Genomic DNA, 21681 nt, shown 5'->3' with positions numbered 1-21681 from the left:
TTAAACAAATTTAATGCGTCACTATGCGGCAATAAGTTAAAATATGATTCAAATTCTAATGTGGATTTAAATGAATTATATATTATGCTTTTATTAGAAGATCGCAAATTCCCGTACCATTGTTGCTTGTACTGATATATTAACGTGTGTTTTTCTAGCGCACGTGTATTTAACGGTATATTTGTATAAAATTGATTTAACCACAGGTATGAACGGCAAGCTAAATCAAGTATTCTCTTAACGTACGAGGTCCATTTAAAAGTTGTGGTTTGACGATTGACAATATATGTATAAAGTTTAAACAATAACTTGTTATGGTCACCAGATAGTAAGCGTGTCCAAAATCCTATCATCCTGCTTTTTATGGAGGCTATTCGTTGCCAAAAATCAAGCCTTGTTGATCTGAGTTGAACAGTTTGTTAATGGAACAAATACAATTGTATTTCTTTGTATGTAAACTCCAATGTTGCATACTTGGATTGAGTTTGCCGATTTAACATTGTAAACATGCATTTCAACAAAATACATTTTGTTAAACGACAAAACATTAAAGTACTGATAGTAGCAATACCAAGTGTTCGAATACTCAAAACAGAAGTTACATTCTTAGCTTTACATTGTCGGACCATCATGATTCAGATCAACATAATCCAGCTTTACACAGATAAAATAAGCTCCGCCCATTTGCCCGCCCACTAAATCATCGTAAATAAACGTATCTTCCGCTCATTTTCGGTATTTACCGTCGGTGACAAGAAGCGACGTAGTTTCCGTTTATCATACCTTTTAGGTGTTTAGTTACTATAAACATAATTCACTTGCATGATTGCCTACAATCAACATCAGCGGACTTTAAAGGAATATAGGCATATAAGTTTTAAAACGTCGTAGACACCACATTTCCTGGGAAAGGAAACTTAAAAAACGCCCAAAAACACCAGGTTACATACTGTCTGAGGTTAAATATTTTTCAAGGAAGTGAAAACTATTGAAAAGACTATATTCAACGACAAATAAATTTTACTGATGGTATTCCAATTTGCATAGGAATGAGTAACATTTACAGATAAGCTGCTACCTTACCACTTTCAAATTATCAAGTCAACATCTGATAGAGATTTTGATACGACTAATTACTAATACAGACCAAATTCTGGCTGTTGTCTTTCCTAGTAGTACTATTATATTAGTAGCCTTAATTCTAGCGCATGACTTGACAAGAAAAAAACTTTTAACAATAGTAAAATTATAACCAAAGTTGTATGTACCCTTTCGTACATAACTTTTTATTTTTACCATATATTTTCCCATTTTTCCCATTTTGTTTTTCAATAAGTAAAATTTAAATGAGTCCAAATGTATGTATGTTGATTATCAATTTATGTATACCTTGTTTATTTTATCTCTTAGAAAGCCATCACTTACAAAACTTAATAAATATTCTGTGTAGTATTTCATGTACATAAAAGTAGTTCTCTGTTTTTGATCATATAGACAGCAAATCTAGACAGCAAATCTAGGTAACAGCTAATGACAGCATGTATACACATATTTTAGAGGTGCTATTGATTCAGCACAATGCATGAAAAGACCTTAACCTACGCCAGCTTACATATATTTAACAATAAAAGGCTAAATCACATCCTATGACTCAAAATACCTCCCAATGGAAGTAAACAGAGTTGCCAGGATACACTGAATATTTATTTCAACATTAAAATGGGACAAATTCACAAGTTTTGGTTATACAAAGGAATTATCGATAGTAAACTTTGAATTGTTTCGTGGTTATACACTTTGTCAAAAATATGAGTTTTTCTACAATCCAACATCGTCCTTTAAAGAAAGAAGGCACAGGCTTATTGTTCAGTTCTCTTTATTCGTGTTGCCAAAAGTGCCTTCCATGTATCGCATTCTAGTACTATTTGCTGAAGGTAAAAAAAAATATGCTTAAGTGTATTGCCGTGGCTCACAAAACCCTATCATTGATATCAATGATTTGTGATGTGTGTCATTATATATGGGAAACATTTCCTTATGTTATTTCACCAACTTTAGTTTTTGCATATTATTATGCTCATTATCAGTATATACGTTGTTACATTTTTACATTATATCTAAACCAATTTTGCATTACTTGAATATCCTGTACTAGAATACGTTTTAACAAAATCAGAGGATGTTCAAAGTCAAGATTGATGTAACAGTTTCTATATAATTTGAAATATGTTTGTACCAGCAAGAGTTACCTCTCTTTATATTCTGCTTTCGTGAAATTGGCTCCGCCTATTAATTTTCGTCTATTTCCGTGATAATTCCATATATGGAAGTTGCAAAATCGTTTACAAATGTTAATCGCGTTAGAATGTAACAGGAAAGTGTGGTGTTGTAAACCTGAGTGTGTCAAGTTGATGCAGTTACATTCTCAACGTCATGATGCACAGCATTAAACGTATTGTGTACGTTCTATCGTTTACATTTCTACATGTCGCAAATTTGAAATTATACATTTATAAATACAGTTTGCAATTTATCTAAGTTGCATGTTAACAGCTTTCATTTTATCAAATCGAGATAATCAAAATGCTTAATACCAGTGCAGTATGTAACTCTCGGATCGACAATTATATTTTTACTAATCTGTTTAGTAGAACCGAAGTATGCATTGTCAAGTTTCAAAGGCTGGATTTTTGGCAACGAATAGCCTCTATAGCTTTTAACTACAACTGAGATAGGATACCTTCCCAATTCACCGTGTAATATATAAATAGGTGTACTTCTACAGGCGTTTAATAGTTTGCGGAAAAAATTGTTATGAACTGATTCTAACATATCTAAGTTTTCGAAGCCAAAAATTTCTGAGCCATGTGTTAGAATCATTAAGAAAGTGTGATCGAATAATTTTATGCTCAAACCATGAACAATGTACAATTCGAATTGTTTATTTTTTGTATATTGATGATTATACGGTCAATGCTCCCAATATTATCAATTTTCGATAACCTTTCGGTAAGTTTCGTAAGATGTACGTAGAAAGTTGTGATTAAATTTAATTTTTGTCCCAAATAATTATACTAGGTGCAATAAAATAAACTACGGGTTTACAATTTCCAAATGACCTACGTGTTCAAAAATCAATATTTAAATTCATTTGGGTTAAAATCAATATATGTTATTTTAATGTCGTTAAATACAATACAAACGAGAGAAAACTGTTTCTAAGTTGTTTCTTATCCGTATAGACAATTTTGCAAGCACTTGGCAATTTTCATTAAATGTACTGCAATAGTAAAGAAAGAGTAAACAATGACAACAGTAGGTATCGAAACAGAGATCTCCCATATGTTAGCCAACCACTAACCAACTGTTCTTTTGCAGATATGAAGACGACCTATTCACTAACCTAGTGTGATATACTTATTACTTCTCGCAAACTACATGGACATAACCGAAGTGGGATGGAATTTTTAAATGAGTGCTATATTCTATTCATAATTGACAGGTCAATAAAATGACTCTGATAGTTACCGTGTGATTAAGAAATAATATATCCCAAACTGTGATTTTATCGCTCAATAACGTCACTGTTTGGAGTTCGGATGCGAGGAATTATATCACGAGGGCGTAGCCCGAGTGATATAATGATGCGCATCCGAACGACAAACAGTGATGTTATCAAGCGATAAAATCACCGATTTGGATATGTTATTTCGATTCTAACACGACAATAACACATAAATGCTGCCAAACCTGACATTAACCTAAATTGCGCCTGATTTGTTTCCGTACTTATTTTCAGCGCGTCACATTATAGTGGTTACGTCACGTGTATAATGATTACGTCACATGTCTAAATATAGAACGTCAAACTGTGATTTTATTGCATAATAACACACACTTTCGTTTCTTCTATGTACAATGGGGAAAAATGCGGGTCGTGTTAGAATAAATAGTTTTGCATAGTATTTACAAACCCGGTTGGCGATTTTGAACTATCTTGCATGCATGCCCTTTTGTTGTTTTTACCAAAACAACACTTTTTAACTCAGTTAATATTTATCGCATGAAACCTATAATTTATGTACTTTATCATGTTTTAGAAAACATTATTAATTAACTTTTCAATATTAGACACGTTTTTATTTCAAATGTAAGGCTAATATGAAGTTCAGCACGGTATTATGAACATAAAATAAGGCCATTGTGCAAAAAGCACGACCTTTATGAGAAAACTCAGCTATTATGAGATTTGAGAATTTTGATTGGCTCCCCAGCTCGACCATCATGAATCTGCTTGAAAAAAGTCGCCATTTTGAATTGCTATAAGGTAGGATTCCGAGACATTCTAAAAACATGAATCTCACTTCCAATACCTCACAACAACAGAATTTCACATAAGTTATTTTTTATTCACTAAGTAAGTAACTTTTTTGGCTTATGTATAGTTAATTAATTAAATTGTCAATAATTAAGTGTTTTCATAATGGCCTTGTTATTGGGCTTTAGACTGTCATATTAATCTTCGACCTCAGGCTAATATGACAGTCTTCAGCCCAATAACAAACACTTAATTATTAACATTATATTACAAAGCCACTAAAAGATACTAACCGCTCAGCTATTGTATATTTATTTGTGCATTTAGTTTTCAGTTTTACCACTCTGGCCAGTGATGTGCATTTAATTATAATATCTAGTTCTGGCCTCCAAAACTTTATAAGCCGCTCTTTAACATTTTTGTTTTTCATCTGATGCGGCATTAAAGTTTTGGATTAGACCCGTTACGAAACCTTACCAGAATAACAGTAGTTGATTTATTCTTGTTTTTCACTTGCAAATACACTTGACCGAATCAATTCTTGTGCATTTTACGATAAAACAATTATTTAAATATCATTCTATACCAATTAAAGTATCAAAATATTAATACCGTCATTAAAATTGCCTATTTAACTGTAAAACATCAATTTACGCCGACTACAGTCGGCCATGACATTCAGGTGCCACGCGAGACCTCGTGTGACGTCATTCGCGGGAACAGATTTTAATAGAGTCGTGTACTATATTTAGAACATTTTGTTGACATGATTTCAATATTTTTATTCAAGATAATGTTTTTATTTATTTTCATAAATTTTTCAGTACTTAAATATGATTTTATTGAATATAAAAGTCAGTAAATCACATTTTTCAATATCTTTAAAAAAAGTAATGTATAAAAATATTGGAGGCACATGGGTTCATAAAGGTCAATCTCGTAATCACTGGTCAAACATTTTGGCAATATGGCGGCCAAGTGCCGAAATTTTTACCTGTCGGAAACTATTAGGTAGTTTATGTTCCTAATAAGATTTTAATTTGTCCATCCTTGGCTTATCAACAGATTATATATAGTTTTATCAAGGTATACTTTACTTTACTTCATGGCATGTTCGATGAATAAATACGAGCGTGTCAGATTCCTGGCACGATTATTGGTGGACTTTCCCTACGGGGTTATCTTCAGCGTTCACGTCATGTCATAGTATATAAACGGGTACGCTGAAGACCTTAAGCTATATAATATCATGCTCGTTAAAGTCACTTTATACCCAATTACATTGTGTTCTTAAAGATCACTATTGTTTGTCTTTTTTCAAAATTATTGTCAGTTCTATTAGATTTTCATTGAGATTTTATTGATTTTACCACAATTTCCACAATATGTACACATTGATTTCCACTCATGATACAATGTAGAATTTTACACGTCGTTGTCAAAGAGCATATAGCATATGATCAGTTGTTTCAAGACGGTCAATATCGACCCATTTCTGACTGCACATACGTGCAGTGTCAAAAATGTCCCCGCTTTCACAAGTTTCTATTTGTTGCCACACTTGGTAGCTTTCTAGTTTTTGGGGCTGTTTTGTTGTTGTTGGTGGTGGTGGTTTTTTAGGGGTGCGTATGGAAACGTTCATTGGGCACCTGAAAGTTGATACCTACCTGTGTTATTGTATGTAGTATTGTCCATTTTATCACGGTATCTCGTAAAAATATATGACTACTTGATGCATTTGTGTTTCAGTTTTATACCAGAAGTTTTTCCCCCCGCAATACTATTCTTTATTGCTTGTCGATATAACGGAACTGGTTAAGAGTAGAAAAAGAATCGCCTCCTTGCGACATGTTTAGGCTTTGGCAACATATGTTTTTGCGGAATGCCGTTATAATGTAAGTAACAATAATATTCTTTATGGCATGTCGATATAACAGAAAAAATATATGGTATAAATGCATCAAGTAGTCTTATATTTTCACGAGATTCCGTGATAAAGTGGGCAAAACTACATACAATAACACAGATATATGTTAACTTTCAGGTACCCAATTAACTTATTCTCGTCAAAACCAGTTCCGATATATCGACATGTCTTAAAGAATAGTATTGAAGAGAAAAAAACTTCTGTTATAAAACTGAAACATCAATGCATCAAGCAGTCTTATATTTTCACGAGATATGGTGATAAAGTGGACAAAATACATATAACAACACAGGTAAGTATCAACTTTCAGGTGCCCAATTAACGTTTCCATAGGTGCGTGTCAGAGGCTGCGTTCTGTGAACATTTTTCTCATTACACTCTTATATATATTCTAATTCATCTATAGTCATATAGTTTGGCCAGAGTCTGTATAATTTGAACAAACTCTGATATAAGTTTTTTTTTTATTTCAAAACATGTTTTAGACATGCTTCATTATGAGTTTAGTGATTAAATAAAAAAATACCACAAATCTATTTTTATAAAAATATAATTGAAAGAATAAATTTATGCTTATGAGATAAAAGTGATACAGATTTAGAATATATGTAAGAGAAATATACAGTGTATAAAGTGATTAACATTCATTTACTATCATTCAATTCATATATCACATCGTTCGTTTGGTTTCTATACTATTAATGACATAAAGTTGTTACTGTCTATCCTTTTCCTAACGAATAGCTTCTGTTATTCGCCGTCTTGGTTCTAACCAATAGAAAATTTGAATTGTTTTAATCTCATCAAGCCAAGAGGTTGATTTGAGGGAGTTTATTTGGCCGTTCTTATTCTATAGAAGAAACCAACAGTCGTAGCACAGAGTCCACCTTCCTTTTGATTGTCCAACTTTTTGCTTCACATTGAGTTAAGGCTCAGACGAGATTTTTTTCGGCGACTTTATCATCGCATAAAGGACTTCAAAACGTTTCAAAACAGTTACCGACTTTTTCTTTTTCGAAACATATATTTAAACACAATTGTCACTCCTTGTAATATCTCATTTGCTCAATGTAAAAATTGCATTTGATTAAAAGCACCAGTTTCATATGATACATAACGCTAAGTGAATCATATTCATTCCTCTTTGTTCTTCACATTTATTGCAGTTTTTCATGTTCTCTTATTTTACGTCAACTTTTTTTTACTATAAGGAGAAGACACTTAATATTTATCCCGAAAATGACGTATATAGTTTTCGAGCAGCGGTTAATGCAATAAAGTCAAAAGTTAGCTGACTCTAAATATTCACAAACTAAGTATCTGTTTATTAATATTGTCGTTCGGGAAATAAGAATTTGTCTTCATATTACTTTCCTTTCCCTATTTGTATATTCATATATTCCTCTTCAAGAACGGTAGGGGGAGGCGGAGCATGGAAACCTGGCAGAGAAATCGCTGAAAATATATTATACAAATTTATGATAATCAAACACTACAATAATTTAAAAAATAAAAAGGTTAATTAGATATGCAGTATGTTTAGAACTTCTGCTGTAAAAAATACTAGTATATTCATAAAAATATGGAAGGTGGTATCCGCCATTGTATGTCTACTCCTAATTTACAATTTTATGTAATTTACTTTCATATGCCTCCTACTTATTGACAACTTCATTAAGTTGCATAAAATTTTATATTCTATTTATAAGAACTTTATTTTTCGTGTTATAACAATTCATTCCCATATTCGACTAACTCTTATTTGAACATTAAGAGTTCGTGGTTTCACTTTTTTGCACCTTTGTGATCTTGAAATGTTTATCTGTAAAATTATTGTCCTAAAGTTAGGTATTTGTAAATTCGTTTGACTTTGTTGCTTTTGAATGTGACAAGTAGTTAAATACTACTTAAGTCTTTAATGTTTCTAAATTTGTATGTATGGCATTTTTATTCTTGCTGTCACATGACTGTTGTTTAAATTGAATATTCCAGAACACGAACATGAACGATAGAAAAATATGTTTAAACTTCAGGAAAAGAGGTATTTAAACATGATGCATTAACTAATTATAATCGTCCAGTCGTTGTTAAAAGCACAATGTAATGTAAACTTCGTAGGCAACCAGTAAAGAATTTATGTTTCTAGTGCAAATTATTATACACGGAAGATAACTGTGGAATAAAAAATGACCTTCGTTTTTACGGTGAAACAGTTATAACTTGCCCGTGTATTTACCAAATGCTTGTTTGTTTGTTTCATTTTACGCCTTTCCCCAACAGTATTTCAGTCATATAGGCGGGTAGTTTCCTAACCATCGTTCCTGGAGAGTTACACCAGTACTAGACTACCTTCCTCCGCGCTAAACTACCAAAGCATCTCCCGGGGATCGAACCCACGCCAGAGAGAGAAAGAGAATAACAACACAAACAACTCCTACCATGCCTCAGGTACCTATCCCACAAGAGGACAGCTCCGATAGTGACATTTCGGTTGTTGAACAACTGGTAGGAGAATCTTCAAATTCAGATAGTAATCTAGATCCAATTTCTGATGTGATACATGAACACTCACGTCTCTTGGCAGGTAGTCACTAAGTCATGTTTATGGAGCCTATTTCCACTCCAATATCTTATTCCATTTCAAAATATTTTTCAAAAAAGATTAGAAATAACAAATATGTAGATTTCGCAACACTCCTACCTCAGGCAGCAGGTCAAACTTTAACCTTTGCGTTTTTATTAAATGCAAAAGATCAGTTAAATCTGGCACCAGCCCACCACTCAAAGAAAATAGTCAATATTGACACATGGACCACCGCCTTTTTAAGGTTTGTGGCGATATACTCCTCCTATACTATCCTTATGAAACTCCCCAACTTATGAAATATGGGGAAATAGTAAGAGACCTCGCACACCGTCGCCCAGGCATGACATGGTCCTTCTATGACAATCAATTTAGGCTGTCAAGGGAACATGCAAGGGATAGACTTCATACCGAATTCTGGGTCATGGCCACTACCCCACCTCCGTCAATGAATAACCACTTCCCTAAATCCCATCGTCCCTTTCGAACAGGGTCCGGCAGGTTTTTCAGACCTACAAACTATAGACGTCAATCAAAATACCTTGACAATACCTGCTGGTCATTCAACAAAAGAGGAGTGTGTAGAGACTCCAAGTGTCCACACCCTCACATCCGTGGTTTCTGTAGAGGCACCCATCACTCAGGTCAATGCTCTTTCCCAAGTAAAGAGCAAGCCACAGCATTTAATATAGCAAACTGGATTTTAAGCTCGATACTGAGAAACTGCTGATGTATAGAGGAAAATGAAAATTGCCGTGAAATTTTTATATATTTTGCAATGTTAGTAAATTTTATCTCGTGCAAAACAATAAAGCCACTGCTGACGTGAAATTGCTTAGGTGATTATTACCGTAATTTCTTCTCATCAGATTTAACGCAAGAAACTGCTGACCAGTTATACGTAAAGCAGAATGTGCTGACCAGTTAAATTGATAGTGAAAGTGTTAACCAGTTCGATAAACAGAGAAAATATATATGCCCTTCCATTGAGAATTATATTACCTCTGTAATAGAAGTCTCTGGCACTTCCGACAAATCAAATAAATAAAAGATATTCAAGTTTGTTTTTTTTTCTAAAAATACATAATTTATTTTTATCGAGTGGTATTAAAATAAATATTTCACGAGTGCTTACTTTTTTCTATTACAAGATTTTATCTTTGTACATATGTAATACGATATATGATTAAAATTTGCAATTTGCGTGTCTTTTGTATGAGTAATTGTTAAAACATTTTTTATAAACATGTATTGCACTAGTTTGCCTGGTATTTTTGTCAATATACCGTGCATAATTTACTTATTTACAGAAGCTGCCAAAAAAAATGGTTCCCAGCGTTATATGAATAACATATTACAGATACATTCGGTTAGTTTCATGTTTGCTACTGCTTTGTGTTAACTGTGATTTTTAAAGTAAATATGAAAATTAGCTTTAATACATTAATAAACATGACACATAACTGCGTGCAAAAAAAATAATTCTTGGTTGAATCGTGATTTAAAAATCTTCTGAAATAAACATTGAAAGTCAAAATTACCGAAAGGAAATAATAGATATTTAAAAGCTCTTGTGTGTACTTAAACGATATATAGTCACAAAAACCTCGTCAACGTAATAAGAACTTATAAGCATCAACGTTTCATGGTTATACACAATCTATTTACAACTGAATATGCATTTTCCTTTTACACTGAAATGTATTATTTACATACATCGAGTTGCAAAAGTTGCAAGCAGAGGAAATAAACTAAATGCAGACAAAGCAATAATTATGCAATTGTCGTACAGCAGTATGCATACACTGGCCGATATCCCCTTCCTAATGAAATTTTTAGTAAAGGTATTTATTGCATTTTATGCTATATTACAAGTTTAAAGATCCTGTATGTTGTAATATCTTTATAAATAATGCTTATTGGAACTTACAATATTGACAAATCTTAATTTGAGCATCATATTTATGAAATAAAACCATGAAAAAAATGTGTTACAGGATCTATATGAGATGTATATTGTAAAACAAGAGCAACAACAACAGAGAAAAAACATAAAAATGAAACAGGAGATAATATAACAAAATACAGTTTCATCATGTCACAGTTTTCGAGAAAGCAAAGTCAAATACGTTACCACTTTCCCTTTTTGATTCTGTTGACATTGTCATATACAGCTCGTTCGATTCAAGACTATAAAAACAAAAACAAAAAATACTTAATATATGTTGTAATTACAATAACTTGATATGCATACTTATATATGTAATTATAAAATACTTCGGTCACCAATAATTAAGAATCAAATTCATGACCGGAATTCAAAAACTTTTTTTAAGTTCGTATAAATGTTGAGCAATTGTTCGAAATGACATTTTGACATTACAGAAAATATTTATCATAATTAATGAATGATATACCTTTAACAGTTAATACACATTTTGGCACTGATATTAAAATTATTATTGTAATTTATATAGTTTTTACAGTATTTCATTTCGAAACGAACTCACTTGCTTTATCGGATCTTCCGCTTTTTTTTATAAATTTTAGAAATGAAATAAATGCCACAAAGTTATTACCTAGGTTGTTTAGGAATTTGTTTATATTTTTCAATATTCTGGTAGTCTTTGGATTCTTCTTCAGTATCTGCAATTCTTTCATTAACTTCTTTATTCGCCTTTTTATTTGGTTTCTTGTTCTTGGCAACAGCAGGCGGACCTTTACTCTTCTTATAATGCTCCACATTTTGATAATCCTTTTCATCTTTATTACATCCATTATCTAAATGTTCGGAAGGTTTGCTTGCACGTTTAGCATTAACATATGGTGACTCTTTTATCTTATTAACTTCATTCATATCAAGATAATCATCGTCAATACTTGTTCCTTGTTTGTTAAGTCTTGGTTTGCCTTTGGGATTGGTAACATCCACATAGGCTTCCTCCACTAAATTTGTGTTTGGATTATTCAAATCTAAATACGAAGGAATGGAGTCCACATTGTCACTAAAATGAGACAAGGGCATGAAATTATAAAAAAATGCATGAAAAAATCAACAAACACTACGAATAATTTTTACAGAAACATGTAATTAAAATAAATTCTGATGAGGTACTACATGCAAATAAATCTAGTAAACAAAAACCTACGATGTCGAATAAAATTAGAATATAATAAATAAAGTAAAGAATTGTTTAAATTTTTGTAAATTTGTTGGGTGAATTAAACAAGATATTCAATAATATGATGAAATGTTAACACATAAATCGATCTTTTATCTATCAAGCTAACCGTTTAATTTACTTAATGTTAAGTGATAAGTTTATATTTCTATCAGCTAATGATAAAGCTAGCAAGCTACGTAAGCAACACAAGAACAATAGATTTAGCTATTTTATTAGTCTAATTGCAAGCAAATCATGTATTCTAATACATATAAAGCTGAAGCGTTGTTATTTTTTTCTTTATATGTTCTTTACAAGAAAAGCCTCATACTGAAAATATGTCTTGTCGTTAATAAATTCAATACAACGCAAGTGTAAAACACAATATAACGCCAGTGTAAAACAAACCAGTATAAATATTCTAATGCCACATACTAAGTACATGCTATTTTAGTACAATCCAATTTACGAAAAGGTATTCTAGCTCTGTTTTTGTTTAACGTATTGTAGTTTTATAGTTTCAAGGCACCAGTAATTTGCAACCCCGGAACCTGACTCTTGGGTTGGGGCTAGGAATTACAAACAAATTTAAATGTGAATTGACTTTTCCTTGAATTTATTCTAAGTAGATATACCGGTATTTCATTTATGTATATTGAATTTGGCTATTGTAAGCTTATCTATTTTTCATGAATTTAAAAATTGTTTATAACGACTACACATATATGAACCTGACATCTCCTCTTATGCTTGTACCATGTGACGTAGGATTGTCGTAAAGTTCCTTTCCTTCATGACCACGGTCAAACTTAGAGTTTCCATAACTCGGTATCTTGTTTGACTTGTGCACGTCCTTAATGGGTTTAGGAAGTTGATAAATATTCTTTTTAGACCTTGGAATGTCGTACAGATAATTGTTTGATTGTTCATTGCACTTTTCTCCTTTTGGTTGCTGAGGAACATCGTAATGTTGGCTTTTTGACAAAGGATTTTGGTACAAACCTTGATTTGATCGAGGAGTATCATATGGGGTAAATCTAGAATAAAATTTATTTTGGAATACAAAAATCATTTTTTTTCTATAGGATACACTCATATTTTCCATACGAAATATCCAAAAAGCTTTATATCATTAGGGTTTAAAAGCATCACAATTTGCTTTTACCATTACAGTATAGAAACATTTAAGACAATATTCTGGGTAATAAATGATTACAATAAGCTTTACATAAACTTTTGCTATCAATATAGGAAAAGAGTTTGCAATTTAGGAAGGAAATTTATATTCTGAGGTTTAATAAGCAATTATTGTAAGATATTATCACTATAAGAATTTGTTAGTCATACACATTTACATGAACTTAAAGAGTTAACCTGGATTTGTCTTTGTTAGGAGGAATGTCGTATGGCACATCATTAACTTTACCCTCATTTCTATAATGAAATACATTTACATTGTTAATTTATGTTAGAGTTTATTAACAAAATTCCATTATAATTATAGTTTCATTTGTATCTTTTAAAGTAGGTAATTTGTTAAGTGTAGTTATATCAAGATGAAAAATTGAAATAGGTTAAAAGTATAGAGCCTGGTCAGACTGTACTTGTGGCAAAGTATAAATTACTTTCAGTTGCAGATGAGTAAGGGTTAATGTATAGCATAAATATTTTGAAAGCTTATGTAAATAAAACATGAAGATAAACCTGTTGTGTTAACTTTAACAATGATCGATGTCTTTTCTCTATGTAAATGTATATAACACATATGAAAACGAAATAAATTTAAAAGACAGCGTACATGTTCTTGTTCCCAATATTAAGTTATTAAATATTACGAATCTCAATGAATCGGTAAACATCGTCTAATGTCGGGAAATATCGAAGTAAACATTGTTGAATGTCGGGGAATATATATGCTTTTATCGCCTTCTTTCGGCGCTTTTCGTTTACATTTTTAGACAGTTTTTTAATTGCCACGTCAGTATTTCAGAAAGCGCTCTTATGCCGGCTTACAAACAAGCTCTTTATGGTTTTGCAATCCTTAAAATGTCGTTCTCAAGCAGTCACAGAAATAACTGCGTGCACATACTTGTCATCTGTTTGTTTTTTAATATACTATTTCTACTTTCCTTCACCTGTCCTTCACACTTTTTACCTCTACTGAAATACAATTAGTGAGCAATGGCCGTGTGGTTAATATCTACATTGATCTAAATTATCATTATGCGAAAATGATATTATACATTTTATGTTTATATGATAAACATTATTGAGAAAGCAATTGTATTTTATAGTCCAAGTCATACAAATGACACAATCACCGACTTTACAGCATTTATCCCTGGTCATTAGGTTGCTGGAATCCATATTTGCTGGAATCCATAATTATATGGATTTCACTGCCACTTAATGCTGCCGACATTATGTACTGGATAAATGGGTCATTTTCTTGCTGCTTAAGGAAATAAACAGTATACAACATGTTATCTCGATGCAAAAGCGTGTGTTCTACAGGTGGACCATATAAAATGTCCATAAACAATTATCTGATTATTGATATGGAAATGAGTACACTGAAAATCCGGAAACTTGAAACTAAACTGACTTACCCGGTCTTTAATTTGGTATTTTCTGCAAATAGAATCATGTCTTCATCTTTAAACTTTTAGTTTCGTTGAGTTCTCATACAGTTTTTTGTTTATTAAACCCCAATATTTGAGATTAAAACATAATAAGTAATAAGAAATATAACAAGGAATGTCGAATATATGCCCATTTCTAGCCATTTCTAGATTCATACTATTGGTAATTTTGTTATAGAAATTTACCATAAATGGGTACGTGGTAGTGTTCAGTTATGGAAAGAAAAAAATGACTTACTAGTTATATCCAATCAATATGTGAAATATAAAGACCTTAACCTTTGAACTTGTGACCCAATTATGACTTATCAATATGTGAAATATGAAGACTTTGTGATAAAAAGTTTACAATGTAATGAGCGAAAACCATTCTTACATTAAAGGCCTCTGTGCCTTGACCTTTGAACTAGTGATCCAAAAATCAATGGGGTCCTCTTCAACATATGACCAATCAATATATTAAATATGAAGACTTTGTGATAAAAGTTTTCAAAATAATGAGTGGAAACCATTTTGACATTTAAGGCCCCTGTGGCCTTGACCTTTAAACTAGTTACCCAAAAATCAATAGTGGTCATCTACTGCATATGGCCAATCAATATGTGAAATATTAAGACTTTGTAATAAACAACTTTTTAAGATAATGAACAGTTACCATTCTGTCATTTTAAGCCTCTGTGACCTTAAACTTTGAACAAGTGACCAGAAAATCAATAAGGGCTATCTACGACATACATGTATGATCAATCAATTTGTTAAATATAAAGACTGTGATAGTTCTGACATTCTGACATTTGAGAACCCTGTCTGTGACCTTGACCTTTCAACTAGTTACTCCAAAATCAATAGGGGTCATCTACTCAATATGACCAATCAATATGTGAAATATGAAGGTTTTGTGATAAATGGCTTTAAAGATGATGAGCAGAAACCGTTCTAACATTCTAGGCCCCTGTAACCTTGACCTTTACCCTAGTGGCCTTAAAATAAATATACAGATGACCAGTCAATATGTGAAATATGAAGACTGTTTTTATTTAAAATTTCCAAGATAATGAGTGGAAACCACTCTGATAATTAAGACACCTGTGACATTGAACTTTGACCTAGTGACCCCAAAATCAATAGAGGTCATCTACTACATATCACCAATCAATATATGAAATATGAAGACTTTGTTAAAAAGTTATTAAGATAATGAGCAGAAACCATTCTGACATTTAAGGCCCCTGAGACATTTAAGGCCCCTGTGACTTTGACCTTTGAACTAGTGACCCCCAAAGTATTAGTGGTCATCTACTTCATCTACTATATATGACCAATTAATGTGTGAAATATAAAGACTCTGTTATGATGCATGCACGTGCTACTTCTATCGATTATATAAGAGCAGACATATTAGGCCCGATTCTGTACTAGAAATATATTTCCTCTGGCGGCCCGGCAGCGCAAGTTTCGCTTGTCATAGGATTGATGATTCTCTCCCCGAAACAAATCATTCACAAGAGGGACTAAAACATCAACAAAATTGGCAGTCAAAGAAAATGATTATAACATTTTTTTTGAAGGAAACAAAATGATACAATGAAAAAAAAAATAGAAAGTATTATCTATTATTGCTACCGTAAATATTTGAAGGTTGGTCTGGGGTGACGGGACATCCGGGCTCGTCGGTAAACATTGTCTGGTCGGACCGATAATTATTCTCATATTCCGGCGAAGTAGGCATCTTCAAAGTCAAATCTGTGTTTCTTTTAATGTACCTTCAAAAATACAAAAAAAGAAAAAAATCTTCTTTAGAAGTCGTAACATAACACTTACTGTTTAAATCTGTTATTGTTTTTTTTTTTTGTAATTTGTATTTTTTTTTTTTTTTTTTGACGTCTTAACTTCAAAATTATAATTTTCAGAAGATGATCTCATAAGGACATACATATAAATTTACACAGTTTTAGCTCAAATGTTTCCTAAAAAACAGTTTCACATGATTAAGATTAATATCAATCCGGCTTTATTATGCATTATTGTTGTGCGATTTACCATGTTAAAAAGGGTACTTATAAAAATAACAAGAGGGTCAAAAAGGCCATATTTCGCTCACTGAGAAACATTGTCTGTTCAAAACATATAATGCTCAGGTATGCTAAAAAGTGTAAAACTGGCAGGTCAACTGATATGATATAAAATTTCAAATGTGCATCTGAAACTGTGACGGTAGTTCAAAATACAAAAAAGGAGGTCACTGGGTCAAAATTTAGGTCAACTGTGTATATAGTCCAAATTTCGAAGCTTTAACACTATCTACAAAAAGTAGGGTAGTGGCTCTTAATTTAAAGCAACCTTATGTCCAAGTTCAACTCTATATCTGAAATGTCTAAATTTTATGCATGTAGTTTTAAATACAAGTAGGTCACTAGATCGAAAACTAGATAAACTGATATCAACGTTTCATTTTGAATCTGCAAATGTGCATCCAGACTAAATTTCACAGTATATGTTGTAGGTTAAAATACAAAAGTATGTCACTTGGTCATGACCCCATGTCGTACGAATGGAGAGTTGTTAATTTTTACTGTATACAAATTAGGAAAGAATGCCCCGGGACGAGAACAATTTTGACGTTAAGGTTATAAATTGACGTAGTAGACAATATTGCATACCTAAACTATCAAATATCTAAACTATAAACCTTTGATTTTGGAGATTATGATTTTTAAAGTTTTTTCTTTCGGTTACCATTACAACCAGAGTTCTGCATGTAATGGAATACTTTGGACAATTTTGACTTAACTATGCTTAGTTTAAGCAACATTTGCCCAACGGGTTAGAAAGAGATATTGATCGGACGACGGACCGAATCCCGTCTTGAACACACTGTGCTCAGGTGAGCTTAAACATCGAGTGAACACTTACGTGCCGCTGTTTGGTTCTGAAATAAAAGAAAACTTTATTAAGTTAAATCGAAACGAAGTCTTCGAGCTGTCTACGTGTACATGAAATATACTTCACTTTTATACTGATAGCGAACGTAGAACGTTCCCGGCAACAATCTAAGACAATTATATGACTAGTAGTTTTCCCGAGACGCGGTCACATGACAGTCAATAATAATTGACAATTACCCCGATGCTATTTTCAAGAAAACAAATTTACATGTACTAAATGTATTATAAGCAATATCAAACTTCTGTTATTTGAAATAAATTGTTCAGGGTTTTACGGGATTTAGAGAACTAGCTAACCAATCATACAACTTCTTACAAAAATACAACGATGTAATGAAAATGGGTTTTGCTTTGCGCTGTAAATTCTAAATGAACACGTTTTGGAAAGAAAACAAAAAATTCCGAAAATAGGAAAAAAACTTCAGCGCTTGCCGTTCACACGTAACTGTTAAATGGACCTCGGTGGATAAAATATTTATGGTCCAAACATAAGGATGTTCAGTAAAATCCTCATATAATATCAGTATGATATTTAAACAGGACACATTGATACCAAATATCATAAAAACTGGTTTCGTTTCTAATGACGTATTATCCAAACCACGTGGAACATAATTCAGCTTTTCAAAAACATCCTAGTGATGATGGTCTTGCTTTTTTGTATGGTAGATCAACAGAAATTTTGTTAGATGTTGGAAATAGATACCGTTTATCATCTAGGAGCCCTTCACATAGCCCTTATCACAGTCCTGTACGAACCCTAGAGACTTTAAGTCCTACTAAGTGCAAAAGCGTAAAAGATGGTAAATTAAAAAATGATTGAGACTTATATAAAACTTTAAATGAGATATAATGGGCATTTCAATTGATATTACTCAGAAAGAAACATAAACTACTAGTTGACATAGCCTTTTTGCTGTCTATTATTGGCAATAATTATGAGTAATTGTTTTCTATGGATTCAGAAACTGAACAAAAAAATACAAGTTCCGCCTCCAGGTGAATGGGAACTTTGGCACAAAAGCCACCTTTACACCTTAAAAGACCACTTTATTTCAAACAACCATGTAAAATGGTGGAACATATTTTGACATATTTTATATATCTCTCTCTCTCTTCATTCCTATTTCTAGATGGATAACTTATACAAATAAATTTTGTTACAAAGTAGCTAAGAAGACCTCTGGTAAAAAAAATCTTACCGACCTTCATTTGCGTTGTTTAAGAAAAAATATTTTTAAAAACATAATGGATGCAGCAGATTGGTCAAAGGACTGAACTGGTTGCAAATAGGATTTTTGGTAAATAATTGTAGGTAAGGACTGATATTAGGATAACATTCTTTGAGATGAAGCAACAAGATTTATCTTATTAAAGGTTGAAACATATTTATAGATGAGTGGAAAAAAATATTTATGAATTTCCACATGGGGAATAAAATAAAATGCCGGTATCTACTGCTGTATCATCTATTCTCATATTATCTCAGTGCCAGGTAGAAGAACTACGAAATAAAAATGGTAAATTTGTTTAACAAATTAAACACGAACATACCTGGCAATGGAAGTTTCCCTTCTGCCTCTCCATATAATATATTTCCGAGTTGGTCAATAAGCAGCTTATGGATTTGAATAATACGCCATCACTAGAGGTTTATTATCCGGCAATTAAAATATGCGGATTAATAAGATCGGAGAGATTACCTCAGGCAGTGTCAGGTAGGGATATGACAAATATTCATGAAACAAAACTCTAATTTGTTAACCAAATTTTCCATTTTTATGCAATATTAGCGCTAAATCACGTTTCAATCGTGCCTAAATATCTGCAGAAGCCCCTTCACTTTTATCTGCAGGATCGTCCTTGTTCTTTTGCAGATTTTAATCCACAAAAAGGTGCATTTGCCCTAAATTAAAGGTAAGGTCTATATTGGCCAATATTGTTGGTAAGTTTTATATTTACTTATATTGCAAGTTTCTTTTATAATTGCCCATAATGTAAGTTTGATTTATATTATCCTATATTGTAGATTATGTTTATATATACCTACGTTGAGAGTTAGATTCGCCTTTAGAATAGATTAGTTTTATATGTGCGTATATTGTAGCTTTCGTTATTATTGGCCTATACTGTATGTTAGGTTTATATACTTAAGATTCATAATAGCGAATATTTAAGGTTATGTTTATTATAAATTTCATACCTTTCCTCTTCTTTCTTCGTATCCAAACCAGCGGCCCAGCTATGATGACCAACAAGAGAATTGCCCCGATCACCCCTCCAACTATCGCACCTGTGTATCTTTCCTCTGAAAACGCACACAAAAAATGAAACCAATATCGATTTTTAAGATATTTCATTATTTAAATGCAAAAATTAAACGCGACACAAAAATGCATTATTTAAAACATTTCTATGATTGTTGATTAAAAATAAATGTACTTTTTATTTTGTCTCAATTTCTTTACTCATGGGGATTATTTTCTTATGAACATTTACTTCTGAAGCTAAAACACTTAAATGTTTTAGAATTTAAGACTCCAAGCATGAAATTATTATTTAATATGTTACCATGTAAAATAAATCAGGAGCATTATATAAACAAATTGTTTAATATACAATGCATATGGAACTGGATATTGTTCTTTGAACTATGAAACTAGTTGGTTGCATTTTCAAATAAATGTAGTAAACAATCAAAAATGCATAATATAATGTCCATAAATAAAATTCATTTATAGTTTGATTGAGTGATTGTAGATTAAATTATGAAAACAGACAGCTAACCAGCGGATGTTGTCTCTTTGATTACATCTGTATAATTGCTACAGTCATACTCGTTGAAAGCGTAGGCTCGAAACTCGTATGTGGTCTCTGGATCTAGTCTTTTAACTGCTACAATCATACTTTTATTCTTCTCCTCGCCGGCATATTTGGTTGTTCCATTTAACCATTCTGATTGACCTGATCTATGTTCCACCACAATCGTCTGTCCACCTCCATTGAAAAACCCAGTGACCAGTAAAAAACTAACTGAATGTGGTGAAGTATCAGACTTAGAGAAAATTATGGGAATATCTGGTGGTCCTGAAATAAGATGTCACACGTAGAATATATATGAGAGAGTTAATTAGCTTTACTCAAAATTTACCTTATAAACAATAACCAAAATTTGATTTGCGAATTGTAGAACAGAATGTCAAAAGTCATGAAAAAAATGTGAAAGATAAAACGTGTAGATGAAAGTTAGGTTAACTAAAAATGTTAATACTGATGAAGTATCAAATGAGAAGACACTAACTGAAATGTAAGTAGTATTAGTTAAGGATGCTTAATAGTGTTGTGTTGATTAAATCATTGTTGATACGTCCTTCCAGTTCAGATGCAACGTATTCAAAATAATACAGACCATGTCAATGCGAATCAATTATTATCACTTCATTTCATTCTTAGTAAAGGAGGTGTTGGTACATGTAAAAAATCTTTTTTTTTAAGAAATCTTATATAAATCATATAGAAAATGAAATAAATATGTACATATAGATAAAGACCATAAAAGCTATTTACCTTCAGGATAAATAATAATATCAGTTGTCATGGAGCCGAAATTATTACCAATTGTTATAGTGAAATTAGTAAAATGTTCCTCTAAAGCCTCCTTCAACGACAGAACGAGTTCTTGCCCCGGCATATCTAAAGGTATTCCATGAAATGTAACGTTGACAGTTTTATTTTTTAATTCACTGACTATAAAAGGGTTACGACCTGAGGTTGATTTGACACTAATTTGACTTTTTGTTACTGTAGGGAATGAATATAGCTCCACATTGACATCAAGATTTTTGCCTTTAGAAACATTGTAATGATTGATATGCTTGACGACTTGTGGTTTGTCTGAAATATAAAATTTATTGTCATTTCAAGATTAAAAGGATACAACGGAACAGTCGTCTTCCGCACGCGCGCGCACACACACACACACACACACACGCACGCACGCATGCACGCATAAATACATACATACATGCATGCATGCCATTCAGCTTTACTTGTGGAGGAAGTCCTCAAATGTCTGTATGTGCATTAATTTATGCAAAAACG

General features: G+C 32.2%; 1 protein-coding gene across 4 annotated transcripts in view; it reads right to left on the bottom strand.

Annotated features, from left to right (window-relative positions):
* Positions 1-6777: 6777 nt before the first annotated feature.
* Positions 6778-21681, bottom strand: part of LOC132726781 (protein turtle homolog B-like) — a 38521-nt gene continuing 23617 nt past the window's right edge. The window contains exons 5-15 of one of the 4 annotated variants that reach the window (XM_060712145.1): positions 21148-21474; positions 20368-20667; positions 19784-19888; positions 17549-17564; positions 16259-16398; positions 14603-14624; positions 13368-13427; positions 12725-13030; positions 11409-11834; positions 10964-11019; positions 6778-7700 (exon numbers count right to left, since the gene is read on the bottom strand). In XM_060712145.1, the coding sequence (XP_060568128.1) occupies positions 7612-7700; positions 10964-11019; positions 11409-11834; positions 12725-13030; positions 13368-13427; positions 14603-14624; positions 16259-16398; positions 17549-17564; positions 19784-19888; positions 20368-20667; positions 21148-21474 (1847 nt within the window). In that variant the 3' untranslated portion in view covers positions 6778-7611. The remainder of the gene's footprint in view (positions 7701-10963; positions 11020-11408; positions 11835-12724; positions 13031-13367; positions 13428-14602; positions 14625-16258; positions 16399-17548; positions 17565-19783; positions 19889-20367; positions 20668-21147; positions 21475-21681) is intronic. The other 3 variants (XM_060712154.1, XM_060712160.1, XM_060712167.1) reach the window with 3 other exon arrangements.

Source organism: Ruditapes philippinarum, unplaced genomic scaffold (genome assembly GCF_026571515.1).
Source record: "Ruditapes philippinarum isolate M1 unplaced genomic scaffold, ASM2657151v2 ctg868_1_1_1_1, whole genome shotgun sequence".
Classification (NCBI taxonomy): domain Eukaryota; kingdom Metazoa; phylum Mollusca; class Bivalvia; order Venerida; family Veneridae; genus Ruditapes; species Ruditapes philippinarum.
The sequence above is the reverse complement of the archived record's forward strand: the minus strand, read 5'-3'. Positions and strand labels throughout refer to the sequence as shown.